Source organism: Camelina sativa, chromosome 11 (genome assembly GCF_000633955.1).
Source record: "Camelina sativa cultivar DH55 chromosome 11, Cs, whole genome shotgun sequence".
Classification (NCBI taxonomy): Eukaryota; Viridiplantae; Streptophyta; class Magnoliopsida; order Brassicales; family Brassicaceae; genus Camelina; species Camelina sativa.
The window spans coordinates 18,589,851-18,615,501 of record NC_025695.1 but is presented as its reverse complement, the minus strand read 5'-3'; the positions used below and the strand labels follow the sequence as shown (position 1 = coordinate 18,615,501).

Genomic DNA, 25,651 nt, shown 5'->3' with positions numbered 1-25,651 from the left:
GTTACTACTCAAAAAAGAACAACGCAGATGCGATAAAATTTCACAATAGCGGTTGATAAAGTTTCAGTAACAATCCATTTACTTATAATCATTTATATACCTAATCGTAAGCCAAATATAAAAAGGGAACGAGGCTGAAGTGTTGATGTAATCCAAGATCAAACTAACCATATTGAGTCTGTTCGTTTCGTCGCCGCAAGTACATGCGGCTGCGTCAACCACAGCTATCGTTGTTCGTTTGGTTGCCGCAGGTACCTGCGGCATGACGCTGCGACAAACGCAGCTTCTAATTTTGAACGTCGATTAGATGCAGCGATTAAAAAAGTTGCGTTTGCCGCTGCCGCTGCCGCCAGCGTCAACGAAACGAACAGACCCATTATCAATTTTTATATTTGTATAGAGCGATAAATTTTGTAACATGGAATATTAATGCAAAGGTATATTAAAATGTGTTTCTGGTTTTCTCTATTTCTTCTTCTTCTTCTCTTCGTCCATCTTTCAGTGCCTTAAAAAAAGGCTGTTTTTGAAACCCGATTTGTCTTTTCCCGAATAGGAATTTTTGAGTGAAAGGAAAAAAATCGTGTCTTTTTTTTTATTTCCACTAATATCAAATCGGCGAATATTGTTCCCACCATTCTTATCTCCTTGTCGTCACTCGGAATTTTTTTTCTTTTTAATTAATGGGATCCCTTTAATAATCTAAACCTCTCTAATAATTTATATATTTTTCTCAACCTTGGCGTCTCCTCCGTTGAAGCTTTCCCACATACATTCTCAAATCTGTTCACGGAGACTCAAATGTATCCTTCTCTCGACGATGATTTCGTCTCTGATTTGTTTTGCTTCGATCAAAGGTTCTTCCTTTCTCACTCCCCTTCGCTTCGATTCATTTTGTTTTCGTTTGATTTGATTAATCGAATTTAATCCACTTTCCAATCTCAAAATCGTATCTTTATGTCTCCTGGCTTTGATTTCCTAATGTTCAATTCGATTTCTGTGAAAGGGTTGTTTTTGTTTCTTGTTTGGCCTAAGATTTGATTCGGTTTAAATTGAACAGGTGATGTAACTCTATGGACCTTTTTGTTGTGTTAATCTGATAGTCTATATTGGTTATATATATATACTCTCTACTGATGGATGTGGATCTCTCTGTTCATGACTCTCTTGCAGTAATGGAGCAGAACTCGATAATTACACACAATTTGGTGTGAATTTGCAGCCTAATCAAGAAGATACCTTCCCAGATTTTGTGTCATATGGGGTGAATTTGCAGCAGGATTCAGGACAAGTCTTTAGCATTGGACCTCAATTGGACTTGTCGTCGTTTGATGGTGTTTTGCCGCAGGAGCCAGAACAAGTAGCGGGAAAAGATTGTGGAACTGTGCAGGAAGAAGAAGTAGAGATCGATTCTGCTTCATCTGGTGGAGCTGTTAAGCAAGAACAGGAACATTTAGATGACGATTATTCGAGAAAGCGGTAAAGTTTTGGAAAGGAATTCATACTTTTTTGTGAGCTGGCGGTAGTTGATTGTGTGTTTTGATAGAATCTGTGATGCTTGTTAATAGTGCAAGGACTGGATCGTGTAGCAGAGGAGGAGGAGGAACCAAAGCGTGTCGTGAAAGATTGAGGAGGGAGAAGCTAAATGAGAGGTATGTTTAGAGCTTTTAGTCTCTGTGTTGGATTTTGATGTTGTTTTATGAATTAAGTTGTCTTAAGAAGAAAAAATGTGTTGGTTAGGTTCATGGATTTGAGCTCGGTTTTGGAGCCTGGGAGGACTCCGAAGACGGATAAACCGGCTATAATTGATGATGCAATCCGTATCTTGAATCAGCTTAGAGATGAAGCTCATAAGCTTGAAGAAACTAACCAGAAGCTTTTAGAGGAGATCAAGAGTCTCAAGGTTGGTTCATCACTTTCTTCATAAACCAAGAATCTTGTTCTATTGAATTGAGAGCGGATTTTTAAGGTTTTTACATATCTTTGTAGGCGGAGAAGAACGAGCTAAGGGAGGAGAAACTAGTGTTGAAGGCGGATAAGGAGAAGACGGAACAACAGTTAAAGTCAATGGTGGTTCCATCTTCAGGGTTCATGCCTCAGATTCCAGCCGCATTTAACCACAACAAAATGGCTGTTTACCCGAGTTACGGCTACATGCCAATGTGGCATTATATGCCTCAATCAGTTCGTGACACATCTCGTGATCAAGAACTCAGGCCTCCTGCTGCATAGAAACTCTCAATTGTTTTTTTTTTTTTTTGATACCCATAGGGAATCTCAATCACTTGGTTTAGGATTCATCCGTTTGGCAAGTGTAAAAGCTTTACTCTTGGTCTTGGGTTGTATTTTTAAATAAAAATGTATAATGAACTCCTAAAGCTTGTGATTTCTTGTTTCTAGTAGATTTTATGCAAAGAGAGACTTTGACTGTTCTGATTTTTTCTCTAATCGGAGTCTTCTTACATATAATGCTTGAACCAGTTCTCTTAAACCAAATCTGAGATGAGTTTGTTAACTAGAAAGGTAGGGGTCGAGAAGTCAAGTTAGCACCAAAATTTTAGCTAAGAACAAAAAAGTAAAATTTTAGCTCAGAACAAAAAAGTAAATGCTCTCGTTGAGAGTTGAACTCAAGACCTCCCGCTTACTAAACGGGTGCTCTAACCAACTGAGCTACGAGAGCTTCTTGTTTCTTATACCTTCCCTATGTAAATTAACATTCATTGAGTAGAGCCATTCAAATGATATTTACCAATCAAGTAATTAGCAACTTAGTGAGCAAGTGAAAATGGGTTTACTGAAGTTAGTTAACCTAAAGGCTATTACGTAAGTTAATAAATCAGTCACATTGTGAAATAAGACAGAACAAGAATAGCAAATTCGAAATTGAAATGGTCTCTCTCTAAAGATGCATAAATATCTCTACAAAATGTATCATAAGCTTCATGAAAATAAGCAAAATGATTTGCACAGTCATTGCCTTCCAATGGCCTCATCAGATACAATCTTTAAACACGTCCTGGATTACAAAATGAAAAATAAAATACAGACTCAAATAAACCGGATGAAACACCTGGCCTTTTTTAGTTTGCTTTTGCCTTTGGAGCCGTCTTCGTCCTGAGTTGCCTACCGTGTCTCCTTGAGTTCTTCATTCCAATAAAGAAGAGCAGTCCTCCAAGGAGAGCCAAGCTCTGAAGAGACAAACACACAGAATAGAAGGTGGTCTCAGGTCTAGATCAACATTGAATATGAAACATAAATCTCACCCTGTTCACCGCTACATATATTAAGTTTTAGGATTGAGTTTGTTTGTAATTCACTCTCGGTTATTGCTATGCAAAGATAAGAAATAATAAACCAAAATAAGATTTGCTAACCTGAGTAAATTTTGAAAAGAGTTGGCCGAATTCCTTTCTGTCGACATCATAGTTGTAGAAATCATACAAAATTGGGGTAGCAACGGCTTGATGAAGAAGCTGAAACAAGATTTAGTAGAGGTTTTAACAGGGTTTTCTTCATTCAAGTAAACAACAGTAATTTAGAAAGGAGCAGTAGTTGTTACATACCAAGAGATAAGCTCCCAAGGTGCTGCCAAAGACGAACAAAAGTCCACCAATACCCTTCAAGGCTATGGCAGCAGCAACAAGAAGCTTCATCTGCAAAACAAGCAGATTTAACAAAAAAAGGAATCTCAAAATCTATTTGGTAAAAATGTTCTTGGACAAAGTATATAATAGAAATGAAGAAGAACGTACATCAACTGGTGGCAAATGCTGGCCAGTATGAGTTGTCACGTGGTTTACAAAGGCATTGAATTTTGGTTTCAAAGATTTAGCTGATCTTCCACCATCCTCACCAAAATCATTGAATCTGCTCGAAGTAGCAGGTGAAAAATATGGTTATTTCGATCAGAAAGGGAATGAAAAAAAGTGGAGTTAAACTAAGTGAATCAAATTGCAATGCATCTCATATAACAAAGCAGAGATAGTCAATAGAGCTACGGAAGAAGGGAACAAAGGAAATAGATTTCTTCAAGAGATAAGTAAAGAAGCAAATATTATCAACAAAGAACAACAAAAACACTACTACAATCTGCATTTGTAAGTCAGAACAATTGAACTGTTTAACTTAAAAACATGAAACTGGAAGAGTAAATGAGTTTCCTTGGTTAGGTGAAAGGAGTGACAACCATAAAGAAAAACAAAGGAAGGTTAGTTGAAGTAAACTACATTAGAGTTTGGACCAAGACTTACAATTACACCACCACCAACAAAAAGACCAACTCAACAAGCAACTTTTAACCCCCAACTAACGAGGGCCGTAAAGTAAAAAACTTCAGAAGACCAAAGCGCCAAAATTACAGAGAGAGAGATAAATCAAACAATGTAATGAACTAATGATCAATCACAGTCAAAGTCTGACCAGAAACAGCTTATTATACTATCACATCTATCAAATTCAAACCCAAAGCAAGATCCACACTTTTCACTTCAATCTCCTCAGAAACTAGTCCAAAACTCACACACTAATCTACAAATCGAGCTACCAAATTAAAGAAATGAACCTAAACCCATTGACTCTGCTCTCTAAGACGACAATGCAAAGATATATCTCTCTCAAGAATAAGCAACACATTGAACTAAAAGAGACAAAGGAAAACGAACTAAAAAAGCAAGATCTAAAACGAGCAGATCTAAAACGAGTCAAAAGAGCAGAATCTAAAACGAGTCGGGAGTCGTAGAAGAGAAATTTGCTTACTCTTGCCATGCGGAGAGAAGAAAGACGGAAACAAACAGAGCTCTACCAAGGAAAGAAACCAACTCCATTGAAAGCTCTCTATTTGCTTTCTCTCTTCTCCGGAATCAAAACGCAGAAGACAAAAAGAGAGAAGTCAGATTTGGTTCCTTAAATCAAAAAGAAGAAAGAAAACGAAGAGGCCTCTTTTAATTTTTTGAAATATTTAGAATTTTGGGGGAGGGTCAAAAAAGTTGAAGAAGGAGAGTTGCTTCGTAGACCTACACGCGCGAGTACATTTAATATTGCTTTTTATAATTCGCTACTTCATTGGGAAGTAAATGCCACGTAGGATACTTTACACGTGGGTTAGCCAATGAGGTTCTTCCAGGAGTCCTAGTCATTTAACTACTTAAGCCGGCGACCAATAAAAAATGCGGCTCATTTACTACTACCATCATTTCTGCACCTTTTTAATACAGGACATCTCTTCTTCTTTCTTTTTTTAACCCTTCAAATCCATTGATTAAGAATTAGCAAATACAGAGTTGAAATCAGGCAAAATACATAGAAAGATTGAAAAGTATAAAGAGAATTCAACATTTCTTTCACGCTGATTTTTAGTTAATTGATCCGCCAAAAGTTTGATTGCCTTGATGTCCAGCGGGAGATAACATTATCAAATCTCGTCAACCAGCCTTTTGTGTCTTGTACCCAGTTATAGACGTCAAAAAGCAGAGAGGAAGAATTGATCACCTTGACCTACTTTTGGCAATCACCTTCAAAGATAACATTTTTATGCCCATTACTCCATGATTGTTGCACAGCAAATATTAAGTTTTGACACTCAGCTTCAAAAGCTGACATAACTTTAGACCCTGTGGCTTGACCTGCATTCTTAAACTGTCTTTGATAATCTCGCACAATCCAACCGGATGTTGCTTGTCTGTCAACATTTAGAAAACTACCGTCATAATTACACTTAACACATCCATAGGGTGGTTTTTGCCAATTAGAGTTGTTCCTTCTATTACTGCTGGTAGAACTTTGAACCTGGGTAACAACTCGTGGGGGTGGAGGAATAATAGCTAACCATTCATCTGTTTCTTGCTTTGCTTCCTTCAACAATCTCTGCCAACTGAGGTTTTTCCTCTGAAAAATGAGCTTATTACGACCTGTCCATATTTTCCAAAGAATCTAGAATGGGAGGAGGGATAGTCGATCATAGTGACTCCTCTGTTTATGAAAGTATAAGATCGCCTTCAGTTTGTCCTCAAGGGGCTCATTTGGATTTAGAAGACTTCTGATAGGGATATTAGAACATCTCCAAATTTGCATAGCATGGGGACATGTAAAAAAGAGATGTTCAGTAGTTTCAACAACCTGATCACACCGTTTGCAAAATGGATTAGAAGAGATATGTCGTCGCACTAGTTCATCTCCTGTAGCTAGAGCACGAGAAGTCATACGCCAGAGGAAGTGCTTGAATTTTGGAGGAAGTTTTGTTTTCCAGATTTCTATTTTTAGTTGCGGATTTCCAAAAGGATGTCTAACTTGAAATACCTGTTCTGGAAGATGGGTTGCAAGCCAATAGCCAGACTTGACTGAGTATAGACCGCTTTTTGTTTAGTGCCTTCCAAGGTGGTCTTGAGTTTGCCAATGACTCTTCTTTATCCGTAGAACATGCCTGACATCATCTGGATGAACCGTCTCACGAATTAAACTCTCATTCCAACCGCTTCGATTTAGCAATAATAGAGTGTTTACAGTGGATGAGTCATCTTGTATATTCGCAGCTAACCGTGGTGGTCGAGGACGATGCACTGGTAACCAAGGATCAGTCCATGTATTGATTCTTAAGCCGTCTCCAACCGTAAATCATAATCCTTTTTTAAGGAGATCACGACCACATAATAAAGATTGCCAACCGAAAGAAGGCTGTGTTCCTCTTGTAGCATCAAGTATATTTGAATCGGAGAAGTATCGACCTTTAAGAATACGTGACAGAAGGCTGTTCGGATGTTGTAGTATTCTCCAGGCTTGTTTGGCATGTAGAGCTTCATTGAACCGTTCTATATCACGAAATCTAAGTCCTCCTTCCTTCTTCATATACTTTAAGCGATCCCATGCTACCCAATGCACCGCATTACCATTTTTTTGAGTATTCCACCCGAAGTTTGCTATAATTCTCTCTATTTCCTCACAGATCCCTTTAGGAATCTTAAAACAATTCATCGTATAAACCGGCATTGCAAGTGCTATCACTTTTAGTAAAATCTCCTTCCCACCTTGAGATAGAAATTTGTTATTCCAACCTTTCGTTCTGTTTTGAACCTTCTCCACAATATATTGAAAAAGCTCTTTCTTCTTACGACCAAACTGTTCTGGCAGTCCCAAATATTTACCACACCCACCATCATTATAAATATGTAGACGATGCCGTATCTGCGTCTTAGTGGCTTCCGAAACCCTTTTACCAAACGTCAATGCAGACTTTCTAGTGTTGATTTGTTGTCCTGAGGCTTGCTCGTATTGTGAAAGGATGTCTTTGATAGCAATGCAAGATTTAATGTTCGCCTGGCAGAAAAAGAGAGAGTCATCCGCAAAAAGGAGGTGACTCACAGAAGGACAAGCGTTGTTGATCTTCATTCCTTTAATCAGACCTTGAGCCTCAGCCCTCTTCATCATATGACTTAAAACCTCAGCACAAACAATGAATAAATAGGGAGAAAGGGGATCACCTTGCCTAATTCCCCTTTCTGGTTGGATAAAACCTTGAGGGTTGCCGTTTATGTTGACTGAAAAGGTTGGAGTTCTGACACAGATCATGATCCATTGAATCCATCTGACATCGAACCCAAATTTAAACATTGTTTCTTGTAGAAAATCCCACTCGAGGCGATCATAAGCCTTGGTGATGTCTATTTTTATCGCCATGTAGGAATTTGCACAACGCCTTTTCACTTTGAGCGCATGGATAAGCTCATGTGCTATGAGTACATTATCCGTTATAATTCTACCAGGGATGAAGGCTGCATGTTCCTCTGAGATGAAACCATGCAAATGATGTTTTAATCTCCCAACCAAAACCTTAGAGATTATCTTATAGCTGACATTGCATAAAGCTATTAGCCGGAACTCACTCATATGCTTCGCTTCAGGTGTCTTAGGGATTAAGCAGATGTTGGTATGGTTGAGTGACTTGTCGAAGACTCCTTGATCAAAGAAAGCACGAACCTTCTGTGTGACTGCGTCTTTAGTAGTATTCCAAAAATTCTGGTAGAAAGCTCCAGTGAAACCATCAGGTCCTGGAGCCTTTGTAGCACCAATATCAAAAACTGCTGCCTTTATTTCCTTCTCAGTGACTGGCTTTGTTAAATCCTGGTTGATCATTGGTGTGATTCTTTGCTTGAAATCTCGAAAAACATGATAATGGTTGTTCTGTGGTGTCAACTCGCTTTTAAAAAGCTTTGTGAAGTATGCTTCAGCTACTTTACCAATCTGATTATCTCCACAATGCTCAAATCTTTCATTATCAAGAATCGAGTACATTTTATTGCCGGCAGTGTGACTTTTTGCTGTGGCGAAAAAATACTTGCTGTTGCGGTCACCACTTGCTAGCCATACTTTCCGGCTTTTGATTCTCCAAAACTCTTCTTCTTCCTTATAAGCGCAGCTCAGTTTCATTCGGAGGTCACAAATATGGTGCGTAGGGGAGCCATTTGTATGAGCTTGGTCAAGTCGTTTCTTCAGTATGCCTATCTCTTCCTGAGAGTTTGTTCTGTTTCCTTTCTTCCAAATGGAAATGGATCGTCTGCATTCTTTGAGTCGAGAGTGTAGGCACATTGCTTGCCCAGGTCTCATAGAAGTCCATCCTTTGTCTACAGCATTACTGAATCCTTCTTTGTTTACCATTCTTGAGTCGAAATAGAAATGACCTCTCCGGGGTGTAAAGTCATTTGACATGGTAGTGATAACCGGTCTATGGTCTGATTCAAGGAGCTCCAGAAACTCGACATGGGACGCAGGGTATTGAGCTAACCACTCAGAATTTACCATAGTACGGTCTAAGCAACAGGTAACATCATGAGTATAGCGCTTACCTACCCAAGAAAAAGGGTTCCCAGTATACTTAAGGTCCTGAAAATCACAAACTTGAATCATCTTCCGGAAGTCTAAGAAGGAGCTTTCAGGTGAGAGAGGGCCTCCACGTTTCTCAGTATTGTTCTTAATCTCATTAAAGTCTCCAATAGATATCCAGGGACCATTTCTATTCACCGCAAGCCGTTGTAGACGTTCCCAAACTAAGTGTCTTGGAGATGGGTTTGGATTCCCATAGACACACAACAAATAAAAACCAACTCCATTAACTTGAACATGCGTATCTACAAGATTTGGGGAATGACTAAGAACTGAAACCGAAATACGACTATTCCAAATAAGTGTGATACCACCACTTAAACCTACAGGAGGGAGTGTTACAACCCGATCATATCCTAGCTCTGCAACTATGTCTCGTACAACGTCGTCTCCTTGTTTTGTTTCAAAGAGGCAAATGATGTCTGGAGAGTAAGTCTTCTTTATCTCCTTTAGACGTCGAACTGCGAGGTCATTGCCTAATCCTCTACAGTTCCAAGCGGCTGTCCTCATGGGGGAAGTGGTGGTATAGGGCCCACCGCGCCTCTATCAAGATCAAGGGGACTGCTGATGTCCCTTGGATAGCTACATTCTCCATCATCAAAGCTTTTGGCTTTGGTGCTTTCCAACCTCTCAGCAGGTTCAGGTGAATCATCTCTCTTACGTTTACCTCTGGCATCCATGGAGGTATCAGTGTATTCAAGAGCCGTAGGACTGACATATGGAAGAGCAGTGTGGTTATCAATAGTCTCAGCCTCAGGACGAACAGCTGGAGCAGGTAACACTTGTGCAGCTTCAGGAATCGGATCTTCTTCATCAATCTCTCGGATGACCACACCATGATTGCCTAGGTCTGCAGGATGACCAGGGTCTTCATCATCATCATTGTTGTCAAAGTGTTCTTCACCACCATTTTGCAGAATGCAAGCACCTGTGTCGTGTGTTATCATACCACATACCTCGCAAACACCCCTGAGGCATTCAAAACAAAATCGGAGAAGCATGTTGGTGCCTTGTTGAAATTGGATATGACGCTGGAAGCGGAGTGGAAGGGTGATGTCCCAATGGATCTGGACGCGAACGAACTCAACTCTAGCAGCAGCCTCCGCATCATAGTCAACATCTAGGAGATTACCAATCGATCGACCAATGTAAGAGATGACTTCAAGGTTGAGAAATTGGAACGGGATTTCACGGATTTGAATCCAGAAAGGGATGAAATCAATAAGAGGAGGATTGTCATTGGGATACCAGCGTTGGAGGATCAACATCCGGTCATTGAAGCCCCAAGGTCCACGACGAAGAACCAACTCCATTTCTCCTTCAGTAGGAAAGATAAATTGGAAGTGATTACCACCCACCATACGACCATGAACGACACCAGCTTGTCCCCAAATTCTGGGCGTAGACGCGATGATGGAACGCACATTCTGACGGCGCGGCATGACTGGACGACCAATGAGAATAAAATGATTCTCTGCTGCAGCATTAGCCAACACAACTTCCGGAATTGCAAGCGGAGCATCATCGGCACCCAAGTTGATATCTTATACTCTTTGTCGGAGATTATCAGCCATTGAGAGAAGCTTGAAACAAAGGTATTGAAATAGGAGTATGAATAAAGGAATCGAGAAACGTAGATGGAGAAATCGTAGATCCAGAGTTCGGTATTTATAGAACAAATCCTTCTTTCCAACCGCCAAATGAGCATCGCGAAGGGAGATCCACTTCGTAGAGATAACCGACGCACGATCACAGAGTGGGTAAAGCCCCTCAACGTCGACGAAACCGTCGGTAACCGTCTCCGTGGAGACAAAGTTCAACCATCAGGGGAGAAACCAAATCGCCCTTTTCATCGTGGATTATCATCTCTTCTTCTTTCTTTATTTCTTTATTTCTTTTTCTTTTTCCTTTTTTTTTTAAATTACAGCATTTTTATTTTATTTAAGTATACATATTTGTGGGTTTTGACGCAATTGCACACACACAAAAAAAAAGACATACATTAGAGTGTAATTTTTTGATATACATTTTATCAAAAATTATGAACATTTAAAATTTAATAACGATCTAGATGATCTGTATTTATGTTGATATAGGGTCTGTTCGTTTCGTTGACGCTGGCGGCTGCGGCAGCGGCAAATGCAATTTTTTTAATTGCCGCATCTAATCGACGTTCAAAATCAGAAGCTGCGTTTGACGCAGGTACCTGCGGCAACCAAACGAACAACGATAGCTGCGGCTGACGCAGCTGCAGGTATTTGCGGCGACGAAACGAACAGACTCTGTCGATGTTATCGATCTACTATCGCACTTTTATAAAAACAAATTTTAAAAGTATCGATAACTTCATCAAAAAATTTAAAAGACGAAACCAACTCACAAAATTTAATACCAACAACTAATCAAACATAAGCTAAGATAAAATTTAGTTATCCACTACAACACTCAAACATTAGTTCAAAGTTCAAACTAGCGAGAGAACGAAAATAGAATTTGTGGATTTGAAAACTCTGGAAACCTTGTATTTCCTGTACAAAGAAAAAATCATTTATTGATGCTTAAAAATGTATTAAAATACTAGATTTCGGACCTGTGCTTTAGCACGGGTTGAAACTTCTTTTATTTATATTATAATTTTTATATAAAATATAATTTATGTGATTAATTTTAAAAGGTTTTGTGAATAAAACATTATGCAATAAAATCATATGCTAAATATGAGGACTTGAAATTTTTTTGAGATTTGTTATGATTTTTCTGCAGATTAGCCTAAATTTTTTGAAATTTATCAAATCAATCATAATAAACATTTTTTTGCTATTTTGATATATAGTTGCTAGTATAATCGAAAATCACTGTTAATCCGTAGAACAATCATAAAAAATAATATATTTTGTTGACTATATATAGTTAATTAAATATTCTGTGGAGATTTTGTTTCATTTTTTTGGAATATTTTTTAAGAGGATCTGAAATTGAGATTTAACTAACTCATATAACCTATAACCTATCAAATAATCAAATAATTAATCTTATAACCTATATTATATAGCCTAAAAAAAGTTGTACTTCCGTTTTATTATATAGGGAATGTTTTTCCTTTGCTTTTTGTTTTATGTGGACAAACATGTTCAATGAAATATTATAGTCACCAATTTACTGTATTATTAGAATCATTTATTTCATTTATGACGTTAGTAAAATTTTAAAGTTCAACAATTTTATCTTAAAATTATTTCATAACATATAGTTGAATACATTTTTGTTTAAGTTTAAAAAGAATTAATACTATAATAAATGGGCATGCAGTTTTCTAGATGATACCACAATTCAATTAGACCATCTCTAATGGTTACCTCTATATTTTACTCTAAATATAGAGATCTCTAAAAATAGAGTAGAGGTTTACTCCGATGGTTGCTCTATTTCTTACTCTAAAATAAGATTTTAAGTTTATTATATATTTTTATTTTGTTCTTAATTTCTAAGATAACCTTTTAGTTTCAAAATCTACAAATTATGTCTACTTATTTTATTTTAACAAAAAATCAATAAAAGTAAAGTATTATTAAAATTAAACTTGTGGTACTAGTTATGTATTTTATATTTATCGTTTGTTATGTCATCATATTTTATAAATTAAATATATGTTATTGTTGTATTTTGAATTTTAAATCAATCCAATAGATTTCTTTTTAAGATAAAATTATATAAATGTAAATTTTTATTACATAACTTTTGTTTAGGTATAAAATGGTAAGATATAACAATTGAGGGATTACTTTGTAAACAAAAAAGCTCTACTCTAAAAATAGAGAAATAAATAGTGTTACTCCAATTTTGAAGTAAGATATAGAGTACCATTAGAGATGCCCTTAGACCGATGTCCGTAAATAGTAGGATTACTCTCGACATGCCGCAAAATATATATTTTTTTCACAATCATAATTAAATTAATTTAACATGTTTAGTATTCTAATATCTTGGTATTAACAAAATAATAGAATGATGGTTTATTTGTATTATACTACTGGATTAATAATATTTTAAATTTATATTAATGTCGTTTTACATTCATCTCATCTTTTTTTTTCAATCAAACTTTAATTAAAATAGAACTCCAAGATTGGTAGTCTGAACCAAAGAGAAAGTGTTTACAAAAGAAATTCATGAGATTAACGATATGGATGACCGAGCGAGGCAATTCTCTTTCAAGATTCGACAAGCGTGAAATCTTATACATGCTAAAGAGTGGAAAATCTAGAGCAGGTGAAATTTATCTAGAAAGTTAGAAAACACCGGTCAATCTTCAGAGATTTAGATCATTGTAACTAGTTTTCAACTTGTCTCATCTTATAACCCCGTTATGTGATATTTTAAAATTTTATATCTGCCATAATTTAAGGGTTCAACTTAAATTAAATTAAACATATACAAAATTTAAAATTTGAATATGCTTGTCAAGTTAAAGTTTCTACTCACTCGGATTTAGATTCAAATTTGATCTTATTTGTAATATGAATTATATCTTTGTCTAAAAACTATTTTTAGACGAAGTGGAATGTTAAATTTTTATATGTATGTTTCTAAAATTTTGAATCACAATATATGTAAAAAGAGATTATTTTTTTATTAACTTAATTTATTTTTTATTGATCAAAGAGGTGTTATCATTCCATTAATTAGAAAGTAACAGACAATGCATAAATTGTTTAAAGTACAACAGAGGATAAAAAAAACCAAAGCATAGAGCAATGAAAGTACAAGGATAGATAGGAGCATTCGATGTGAAGAGCTTGAGAGCTATGAACCACATGCTAGGAAGCAGCATGGAACATGTGAGGTCAAGGCAAACCGATGCAGACTCCATGAACAAGTCAAAGGAGTAGAAAGCCACTGTCTTGAATCTTCGAAGACTTGGCGGAGATGAGAATGGCAAAACTGAGTTGCCAAAGGATCGAGCAGGGGAGCTGAGGCTCTGATAACCAGTTACTACAGAGGTAGTTGTTGGTCCAAGGATGATAGGGCAGGACTTGAAGAGGTTGTGGTAACCACTCCTCCTTGAAGTGAGGGTCATAATGCCACTAGTCTTCAAGATTATATGCAGGGACTTCAGAAAGTAGTTGGTTTGCGGGTTAAAGATCTTTGAAATTTGGTGAGATAAAGGTAGAGAGTTGATGAAGCATCGGTAACCCCAACTCCATAGAGGTGGGATCATAATGCCAAGCTTCACCAAGCAAACTCCATAAGCGGGATCATCCCTAGGGTAACCGATTAACATGATTTTCAAAAGACTCCTAAGCCAATCTAGCAATAGTGGTGGTTTAAGATTCAAAAGCAATCTTCGGACTAAAGAAACCAATAAACTAACCAATGATTGCTTAGGGTGGGAAAGAGTATAGTTCATATCAAACCCGGATACACACTCGTTTCGACACAAATGATTATCAATTATTCTAGAAAGATCAAGTGTTCTGCTACCGAGGTTAACTCGTCTTGACCAAGCAGAAAATATTGATACTAACAGATTTGATCGTGATATACAACTATCGAAATGTGGTCGGATTAGGTACCAGTTCAGGGGTGTACCATAGTTTAACCAAGGTAAACTATCTACCGTGCAACTGAGATATGAGTGGAGAGCAAACCTGGTCCAGAGAGGTAACAACCGGGGAAACAGAGAGTGCCAGAGTTTTGAAATCGTTGTCAAGATCTTCCATGGCCCTGACATCAACACAGAGCTCCCGTCCATCTGCTTCCGAATAAAACATTTGGGGAGTGGATGTAGATCCGAGGAGCGGAGAGTTGTTGCAGTTGATTGCGGGATGAGCCAGATCGCTGGATAGAGTTCAAGATCCACCGGCTGAGGAAGAGGAGATTGAAGTTGAAGCAGTTTTGGAATGGAGATTTGAGATGTCATAACCAATCCGATAGAACCAACAAACGCAGAGACCAAACTTAAAAGACATATGAGACGATAGAGAGGAAGAAATGGTATCCCAGAGACGCCGACCGACATCAACGCCGCCGGAAGTGAGAGCTTCGGAGATGTGCAAGAGAGAGTTTACGGCTAGGGCAAACTCATTAACTTAATTTATATAATAATAATTTCAAACAATTTAAACAAAATTAGTACAGTTAGTACGTCAATTTTGATTCGAATTCGGTTCCTCGAAATTCGGTTTTGTTTTAGTTGGGTACATTTGAATTGGCTTTTTGGGGCAGAACTAGTTAACACATTCGATATGATATGTCAAAATAAATTAATCCAATTATAATTATATGAAAAATTGTTTCACAGTATACCGAAATCCTAGTTTAATGTTTTATAAGACATAGCAGCGCAAAGCAACACTGTTATCCTAAAGGCTTCAAATACTTTTCAGAAAATAGCGAGAGAAACCACAAAACAGCACTGTTTATGCCAAAAGAACACTGATTCGAGAAAAGCAGACCAAAACAGAACTGTTTCTCCTCCGATAACCACTTCAAGTTCAACCCCTAGCTAAACCAACTCCAATTTCCGGTACCTCGAGTTCATTTATTTAGCCTCTAAACCGAATCCTAATTATTTCGGTTACGGATTTAAAACCAATCCTAAAGAACAACAACACTGAAAAAGCCAACATTGAACATGTTTATTATACCTGGGACCATAATTCTAGTTTAACATTGTGTTTCTCCCAAAACAATTTTTCTTTCTTTCTTTGTTTAAACGAAAGATTCACTCTTCAAGAGAGGCTTTAGAGCTTGGGAGTTGCAAAGACTCTAGCCTCCACACCAAGAATACCACAAAGCTCCGGATACAAACTCTTCCTTATCGACGCATACACCTCACCACTCCACTTCTTCGCCGCCAACTTCTCACCAAGGCGCACAGTAGCCTCCACAACACTTTCCGCACTATCATACCCCGCAGCGTCAACGATCCCCAAACCCACCGCTTCTTCTCCTCTGATCTTCTTCCCACTCAGCAACAGCTCTCTCCTCGCCGCACTCGTCCCGATCTTCGCCCTAACCAACGCCGAGAAATATTCCGGCATCGAAAGACCTATGTCAACCTCGCTCATGTACAGAACCCCACGGTCTTTCCTCATGAACACGTAGTCGTGGCTCAAAGCCAGAATCAGTCCCGCGGCGGCGGCGTGGCCGTTCAAGGCGGCGATCGTCGGCATAGGGAGATCGAGAAGCGCTGCGACAACCGGTTTGAATGATTCGACCATCTGGTGAAGCCGGTTCGCGGCTCCGGTTTTGGATCCGGCGGTTTGAGCCCAGGCGAGATCGAAGCCGTTGGAGAAGAATTTGCCGTGACCGGTGGTGATGAGCACGGATCCACGTTTGGACTGAGATTTGGCTTGATCGAGGAGGGAGAGGATGGTGGCGATCGTGTCGGGATGGAATCTGTGTTCGCCGTCGCCGGTAAGGGTTAAGAGGAAGAGATCGCCGCGTTTCTCTAACGTACACATGGTGGTGGTGGTGATCGGAGGAAGAATGATTGCAATTGAAATTGAAATTGAAATGTGTGACTTTGGTGAGGTTGAATTATGTTACGGAGAGATCTTATCTTTGATTAATAAATATTTTAATTGATGGGTTCACTTAATAAAGGCCCATGGGCCGGCGTGAACTAATCTCCTATTTTTTGGTCAAACTCAAAATTTAATTTTAGATGGTATTTCCTTTTAGGAGTGATCACACTATGCAAAACAATTAAAAGAAACAACTAGATGAGTAATAGCACGGGTTGAACTTTATATTACACAAAAATTATGTATATTTTTTGTATATTAAAATAGTTTTTCATATTTTTAATTAATTTTTAAACAATATTATCATATAATCTTAATATTTTAATTTAAGCTCTCATCCATTATAAAAATCATAACTCAATTTATCATATAATCTACTACATGTAAACTCATATATCGCTTACAATTGTTAATTCAGAAGATTTTGTAAAAAGTTTGTTTATATTGTCAAATTTGTTTATATATTTTATTCTTTAAAGTGGTATTATTCTTCCGAATTAATTGGCTAATAATAGTGTGAATGATTAAGGTAAAATTTCTGTAGATATTGTGGTTCGTGTCAAGATTCATTGTTATTATCAATAATACATCTAAAATAATTAAGGAAACCAGTAAATCTCGATTACAATAATCAAGTGAACTCGTAAATCCAAACTATACAAATAATATACTTAAATTATTAATGTATTAATTTTATTAATATACTTTCCTTTTACCCGTAAATTTAGACTATACAAATAATGTTTTTTTTGTATGAATATGGTGTATTCCGGTGAATGGAGATGTCAATGATTTATATTAAAAGTTTGGATAGGTGTTAGATAAGATTTTATTTTGGTTGCATAATCAGAAATCACAATTAACATTGATTAATTTATGAGATTTTTTTTGCCTTATGTAAATATACTCTTTGGAGATTTTATTTTATCTTTTGGAATATCATTTTTTAAGAATATCCTAAATTTAGGTATAACTAATGGTTACAATCCATATAACCTATTTTGTAACCAACTAATGAATCAAATAATAATATAACTTTATAACCTATAACTATTATATAGTGTACCAAAAAAAAATTGTGTACTTCTGTATTATATAGGGAATGTGTTGATAAGCTTGAACTTTTGTGTTGAATAGTGTTTAAAAAAAATAAGATCTATACTATAAAATGATGTTTTGAATTATAATTTTGTTCATAAAAGAATGATTTTATTGATTATATAAAAAATTAAAATATAAATATTTTATATGTAAACAAATAAATGTTTATTGTACTTGATTTGTCCTATTTTGGTGGTGGTTGACGACGGTCCAAAACAATTCAAGAGGTGACACAAATATCTCACTCACAAAATTTGTCTCCAAAAAACTCGATAAGTGCAAATTTGTGTGTACCGAGTAGACTTTGATCTTTATGGCTACAGCATATGACTTGACACTCATTTTTTCTGCATTCTTGCATGGTCTTCAAACCGTATAATGCATGTTACAAAAGAATAGTACTAGATAAATGATGTGATATTCAAGATACAATATTATAATATAAAAATCCATTTTTCAAGTTGTAAAAAACATGAATATGCACTTAGCTGGGACCATTCTACAAATCAATGACAGAACTTTATTTTGTTTTTTAGTTTTTATATCCAAGAGGTTCTAAACACATAGGTATGTGAATCTAATTATTCACTCTCTATCAAAATAGAAGTCGATTGCATGGGGAGACTTTCCCACTTCTTTTGAATCTAATTAGGCTGGCAAGCGTTACTTGATAAAAGACACCATCATAAATTATTATTTGACGTGAACAATATTTTTATTTGTATGTATAGATATATATATATAAAATATTTTATGTGGTTTATTGAAAAAACTCCACCCATTTTTTTATATTAATAATAATAATAAATACAATATTATAATTAAAAATTTCAAACTACTTAATTAAATCAACCCAAACCACAACTCATCCTTAAACTAACAATAACCATTAAGCACAGCGGAAACATACCAATAATACAAAAGCCAACATTTCATCAATACAATAACACTTCCTAACCATTCTATCCAACAACCTAACATAGCTCTAACCAAGGTTCCAACATAAATAATATATCCAACACACACAAACAAGATCCTAGAGCATCCTCCTCCTCATCGCCATGATTTCACGTCACAAACCTTCACACCACAAACAACAATTGAGATACGTAAGTATTATCACAAATACTTAGTAAGGTAATCCTCCCATCTACTAGGATATACACACAAGCAACTGAGATTCTAATGTTTAACAAACAACAACAAACCAGGAAAATCACGCAACAGAAAAGTTGGTGTTGATCGACACTAGAGTGGTGTTGATCGACACTAGAGTGGTGTCGATCGACAGTGGCTCCAACATGGTGTCGATCGACACTCACCTGGTGTCGATCGACACCGACTCTGCAACGCGATCTGCACAAAGCCAAAAGTCGAAGTTCCGTTTCCTAAATCCTCCAAATCGTCCAAAACTCCTGGAAACTCATGGAAACCCACATCCAACCACAAAGACACAAGAATACAACTAGTGGCCCCATACCCACTAGCCACCTAACCACAATCACAATCAACAGTAAAAATAACCAATACCAATATCCAATAATTATAACATACACAATATCCAAAATTCAACCAACAGGAATCATGGAACCAGCAACCTAGCAATGTTTCTAATGACCTAACTCTAGCAACCTAGCAATGTCAGACAACAACGAATTGAGTCACTAGATCATCCTCAAGTTACTACTTCAGCTCTACTAGACTAATAATCAAGTATGCCGACATCAACTCACCACCTCTCGAATATCAACACCTCTTGCCTATCCAAAAGGCTCTAGTAACTTGTCTCTTAGGGAAAACTTCCACAAGATAGCTTATTCCAAAAATAGCTTTCCGCTTTGCAATTCTCCACAGCAAATCATCAATACGAGCGTAATAAAACAAACAAGTACCATATGTTCGCATATTCTGATTCACCGCATCAAATGCTTTGCAGGCCGCTAACTCAAACCACTTGACTTATTCCCTCCAACAAGCTTACCAAAACCTTGAATCTAGCAACCCTATCCATCTCCGATGAATTTCATCCAACATCGTCGCAACAATTAGTTTATCCTGCCATGAAGGCTTCTCGTGAACATATGTACCTGGCAACCATGTCATTGCCGGCTCATACCTGCTGCAGCTCTCCTTCCCGGGACTCTAGCACCACCGGCCACCCAATCCTGGCACATCAGCCACACATTAATGACCGCACCGGTCATAAAACCTGGCACACCGGCCAACATAATCCTAAAATCCAAGATTAAACCACCATCACTCTCGAGGTCTACATTTCGCCGTCATGTGAATATTCACTTTCTATACATTGCTTGCTCCCAACTCTTCCACCCTTAGGTTGCAACCTTCGAGCCATACCGATCTCACTCTCAGACCAGCGTCTTCGAGTTATACCTTCTCACTCTTGGACAACAATCCTCAAGATATCGGTATCAGGGGAACTACTCATCCCCTTAGGGGAACATCATCCCCTCTACCACTCTCGGAGCCCTTAGTCTTTTGAGCTATCGGTATTCAGGGGAATCGCCATCCCCTCAGGAGCAACAATCTTTAACGACTATAAACATCTCCCGACCAAAAGTACCTTCTGTGGTCCGAGTATAACATTGCAATGTTACACCTGCCCACTTAACTTCTAATATCCAACTGGATTAACCACCAAGCAGCAAAATATCTGCTCCAACTGCATATATCCACCTATCCGCCTCTCTAAGCTCGATACCTCTCGAGAAGAATCTCGCACCGGTCATCGCACCTGTCCTAGACTTTTTTTGCTCCCAACTCATCCACTCTCAGGTCAAAATCTTTGAGCCATACCTATCTCAGTCTCAGACCACCGTCCTCGAGTCATATCGTCTCACTCTTGGGTCGTCACCCTCGAGATCTCAGTACCAGGGGAACCACCATCCCCTCAGGAGAAGCACCATCTCCCAGGAGAACCACCATCTCCTCTACCACTCTCAGGGCCCACCACCCCTCAAGCTATCGGTATACAGGGGAACCACCATCCCCTCAGGAGAACCACCATCTCCTCTGCCGCTCTCAGGGCCCACTACCCCTCAAGCTATAAGTATAAAGGGGAACCACCATCCCCTCAGGAGAACCACCATCTCCTTATGAGTTGTTCAGAACCCACCATCCCTAGAGCAAACAAGTTTTGACATCTCCAAGCACTTTCCGACTAGAATCACTTCCCATGGTCCGCGTCGCAATGTCATACTAACCACCATATACTCCTTCCCGAATACCACCATGACCACCACCAGGTCACCTAGGAAACACCCTACCCTTAAGGTATTTTCCGAACACTTTCCAAAAATAGTAAAGTTCTAACTTCCATACCAACTTTCCATTTGTAGAAACTTTCTATTTATAGAAACTTTCCATTTATCGAATTCTTGATCTATTTCCTTTTTCAAATGACACACGAGTCGAAAAATTTCATAAAAGAAACTCATCTTAATAAAACTTCAAAGTGCAACAATCGTTTATAATCCCAAAAATGAAAAACAAAGCAACCAACAAAAATTAATAATAATAAAAAAAACAAGCTCTGGATCTGCTACTCAGTCCTCCCGTCGCCATATAGTGTAAATTCATGGTACTCCTCCTGTCTGCGCTCCCAGCTTTACCGCTGGTTGAGCTACCGCCACTGCCAACGGCTGCAACTTAGGACAGCGAGGCTTTACATGCGCCACCTCCCCATAGTGAAAGCACACTCGAAGATCTCCATGCGGTCCATCTCTCTTGGGACAGTTTGCCAGCTTGTGATCCTTGTTCCCGCATCCAAAGCATCCTCGTCCGCCTTGGATCACCCCTGAAGTACTCTCCAATTTCTTCTTTTGATCCTGCTTCGGTTGAGTCTCACTTGTCTGAACCGCTGGACTGACCATCACAACCTGTGCCCGGATGTCCTCCTCAATCTCAGCTGCGGTTTCAACCAACTCCGCTCTCGTAGCATAACTTCGTCCTTTACAGTGAACCCTCAAGTCATCACAAAAGGCCCCCATAAACCTCCTGATCTGAGCTACCTTAGACTCCATCGCCTGACCCTCATACATCAGAAGTCGACTGAATTCCAAGTCCAGCTCCCGCACCGTCCGAGTCCCTTGAGATAACTGTAGGAACTGCACCTCTAAACGGTCTAGTGCCTCTCTAGGAAAATACTTGCGGTTGAACTCCTCCACAAAGTCAGCCCAAGACATCTCCCTCTGCACTCTCCTAACAGCCACTGATCTCCCCCACAACTGAGCGTCACCAGTCAGGTTGTGGATCCTATGTCCACCCAAAACTCCTTAGGACATCTGAGTGACTGAAAATTACGTTCCACTCTCGTCCTCCACGCATCTGCAACAGTAGGGTTAATACCACCCGAAAACCGCTCAGTACCGATGTAGTTCATCTCCCTTAGCAAACTGACATAACAAGAATGAACTCCTACATCCGCAACCACTGGCTGCTGCACCCCCACCGCCACTGGCGGTACTACCTGAGCCTGAGCCGGTACCACTCCCGGTATCCGCTCTAACAACTGTGTCAACAAGCCCGCTAGGTCAGGGGCTCCACCTTCTAATACTCCCGCACCCAGAACCCTAGCATCCCCGGCCACCCAGGCACCGACACCACCCACACCGACTCCATCAGTACCTACGGTCCTCTCAGTACCCCCGGCTACACTCATGGACCCCTCCTGGAAGCCCTGCGACTCGCCGACATCCTCAACTATCACACTCTGGTCAACAGACTCACTAACTGTCGGGACTCTGCCCCTGCCATGACCACGTCCAGGTCCACAACCAGCAACAACACCACCTCTAACCATCTTCACTACCCAGAACAGAAGACTAAGCACACAATTCAAAACCGCACACAAAGCATACATCTTACCGTGGAATCTTATTGAAGGCTCGAAGAGGATGATACTAGGACTCCATATCACAAAAAATTGACTAACTACTCATAATTAATTCCATCATACAACGTCATGCATCAACAAACATAGAGATCAGTTCAACCAATTAAATCTCTAAACCGCTCTAAACCATCCACTTAACCATGCTAGAACCGTAAGAGCTCTGATACCAAACTGAAATGACCAACCCGTTTTTTTTATAATAATAATAATAATAAATACAATATATAATTAAGCATTCCATACTACTTAATTAAACCAACCCAAACCATAACTCATCATTAAACCAGCAATAACCATTAAGCACAGCGGAAACATACCAATAATACAAAAGCCAACATTTCATCAATACAATGACATTTCCTAACTATTCTATCCAACAACCTAACATAGCTCTAACCAAGGTTCCAACATAAACAATATATCCAACACACACAAACGAGACCCTAGATCATCCTCCTCCTCATCGCCATGATTCCACGTCACAAACCTGCACACCACAAACTACAATTGAGATGCGTAAGTATTATCACAAATACTTAGTAAGACAATCTTCCCATCTAATAGGCTATGCACACAAGCAACTGAGATTCCAATGTTTAACAAATAACAACAAACACAACAAACCAGGAAATCACGCAATAGACAAGTTGGTGTTGACCGACACCAGAGTGGTATTGACCGACACCAAAGTGGTGATGATCGACACTAGAGTGGTGTCGATCGACACTGGCTCCAACCTAGTGCCGATCGACACCAACTCTGCAATGCGATCTACACGAAGCCGAAATTCGAAGTTCCGCTTCCCAAATCCTCCAAATCGTCCAGAACTCATCCAAAACTCATGGAAACTCATGGAAACCCACATCCAACCACAAAAACACAAGAATACAACACAAACAGCCACAAAACAAGCAAAACAAAGGATTCTCAAGCTTAGATCAGCCATGGTCATGCACTCACCTCTTTTGCAGAAAGTTCTGACCCAACAACGACGAATCCAGCACCCTAGGAAGTTTCTCCTTCTTCTCTAGCACAAGATTTCTCCTCCACAGGAACAGATCACCTAAACAAGCCAAGAATCTCCCCCAAAACTCACCAAACTCTCAAACCTTCTATTTTCTCCCTTTTCCTCTCAAAAACGGCGACCAACTCTCTCTATCCACGACCCTAGGTCGACTTCCTCTATAAAGATGTCGGTTTGAGACTTCAATTGAACCAGACCCAACAAAAACGACGAATTAAAAAAACCATGTCAAACCAAAATTGATGGTGTCGATCGACACTCCTCTTGGTGTCGATCGACACTCACTCCCAAAATCCCCAATTTGGTTCACGGATGTTACATTTATTAATTAAGAAAAATAATCATCTTATTAGATAAAATTTGGTTTTCAAAGTTAGTAACTCACGTGATCGTAACACGTATTAATTTTAACGGTTAGAGATTTTGTCATATGTTATACAAAAACTTTGTTTCAACAAATTTTAAAATTAATAAGATAATTATAAGAAATAAAATATTTTAATAATTTTAATAAATATAGAAGATAATTATTATATGTATATAAAAAGATAATACTAATCCTAATTCTAAATTATTAATTCTATAAGAAAAAGAATTAAGGAAATTATACAGTTAATTTATATAATACTATAATTAATAAAACTATACTATCAATTATTAATCGTAAAAGAAAAAAGATTTTAGATATTCACCATTTTAGTTAAATTGTTGTTATAGTTTTTTCAAATACACCACCATTAAACTTTGTTATATTATTAAAGCTATGTGCAATTTTATGAACTATATTAATTATATTTTTTTGTCTTTTTTCTTTCTGTTTGTCCAAATTTAACTATGAGATCAGACTTTAAGAAAATATATATATGTTATGTAAATTAGAGCATATATTTACATATTATGCATATATATATATATATATTTTTTTTTCTTAGAAGTAAGTTTACCTTTAAATTGATAAAAATTTGAGGAAAATTAATAAATGTCTATGAATTTTTGGTATTGTTACTTTTTCAATAATGAGATAATATTAGTCTTCACTTTTTTCTTTGAGAATTATGTTTCACTCATTTTTTATTGTTTTTAATATTAAGCAAGATATAACTTTGATACGATGCACATATTTTTAGATTTGAATATTGTAAATGCTATTTATTGGGATTGAGTACATAGAATTAAAATCTAATATTAATATGATGCAATAATATACAGTAAAATTTTATTGCAAAATAGAATACGTGATATGTAAATCCGGTTTAAAACATATATATATATATATATTTGAAATATAACTTAAAATTAACATATTTTCTTATATTCGAGTTAATACGCGGGTCTAATCTAATATACGATATAGATGAATCTTCATAGTTCACACCATGATTTTAATAGAGTGTAGCAATATATATACACCTTACATTCGAGTGTATCTAATCTGAAATCAACCAAACTCTCTGAAGTGTAAGGTGTACATGTATTGCACCTCTAGAATGTTAGAAGGAAAAACTTAAACACCTCACTGTTATATGCGCCAATGAAATCACCAAACTCCCTTATTTGAGAGGGATTACACTTTACAATTTCCCATAGTCTATCTTCATCGGGTGAGAGACGGTAACCTAGTACATCCAGCGACCATTTCGATGAAATGAATTCCTACTGCTTTAAGACGTTGGATGATTCTGAGTGGCGGTCGTTCCTTCACAGCGACCATTTCAATAATAATCTCGCCAAAATAACCTAATAATCGCAACATTTCTTTAATCGACCCATACTACCAAACTGGATCATCTCTAGTTGGGAATCCGACATTCTCCCAATCGATCCACACATATATTATAGAGTAATTTGGCATGATTGTGTTGGATGTGAAGGATGAAGAAATGAATGCAGCTAATCCTCTTTTCGACTCTTCCACTCCAGTATCGCGATATCAATCAAAACACTAATAGGAATGAAATTAACAAAACGACACCGTACTATTATTAAACGTCTGTCATCTCTATTTTCGATTTTATATATATATATATATATATATATATATATGTATATTATATTATCCTTTTCTTTTTGAAATTGACAAGAAAATACATAAGTAAAACAATACTATTACTTTCATCATGCAATACAAATTCATTTTTATAAGCTTATATATATTTTTGACAAAAAAAAAAAAAAAAAAAAAAAAAAAAAAAAAAAAAAAAAAAAAAAAAAAAA

At 37.6% G+C, this 25,651-nt stretch overlaps 3 protein-coding genes and 1 non-coding gene across 4 annotated transcripts; 1 reads left to right on the top strand and 3 right to left on the bottom strand.

Moving 5' to 3' along the window:
- LOC104723764 (transcription factor bHLH104) lies at positions 681-2,435 on the top strand. Its single transcript, XM_010442163.1, has 5 exons — positions 681-854; positions 1,171-1,476; positions 1,566-1,649; positions 1,738-1,900; positions 1,987-2,435. The coding sequence occupies exons 1-5, from the start codon at positions 799-801 to the stop codon at positions 2,227-2,229; spliced, it is 852 nt and encodes a 283-aa protein (XP_010440465.1). The 5' UTR covers positions 681-798; the 3' UTR covers positions 2,230-2,435.
- Positions 2,604-2,677, bottom strand: TRNAT-AGU. Its single transcript has one exon. It is a non-coding gene; the product is annotated as a tRNA-Thr (tRNA).
- On the bottom strand, positions 2,874-5,011 carry LOC104723763. The gene is made up of 5 exons (XM_010442162.1): positions 4,753-5,011; positions 3,750-3,864; positions 3,561-3,650; positions 3,372-3,470; positions 2,874-3,185 (listed from the first exon to the last, which is right to left on the bottom strand). Exons 1-5 carry the CDS (start codon positions 4,818-4,820, stop codon positions 3,078-3,080), a joined length of 480 nt encoding a protein of 159 aa, XP_010440464.1. The 5' UTR covers positions 4,821-5,011; the 3' UTR covers positions 2,874-3,077.
- LOC104723762 (enoyl-CoA delta isomerase 2, peroxisomal-like) lies at positions 15,232-16,415 on the bottom strand. The gene has a single exon (XM_010442161.2). It carries the CDS (start codon positions 16,332-16,334, stop codon positions 15,612-15,614), a length of 723 nt encoding a protein of 240 aa, XP_010440463.1. The 5' UTR covers positions 16,335-16,415; the 3' UTR covers positions 15,232-15,611.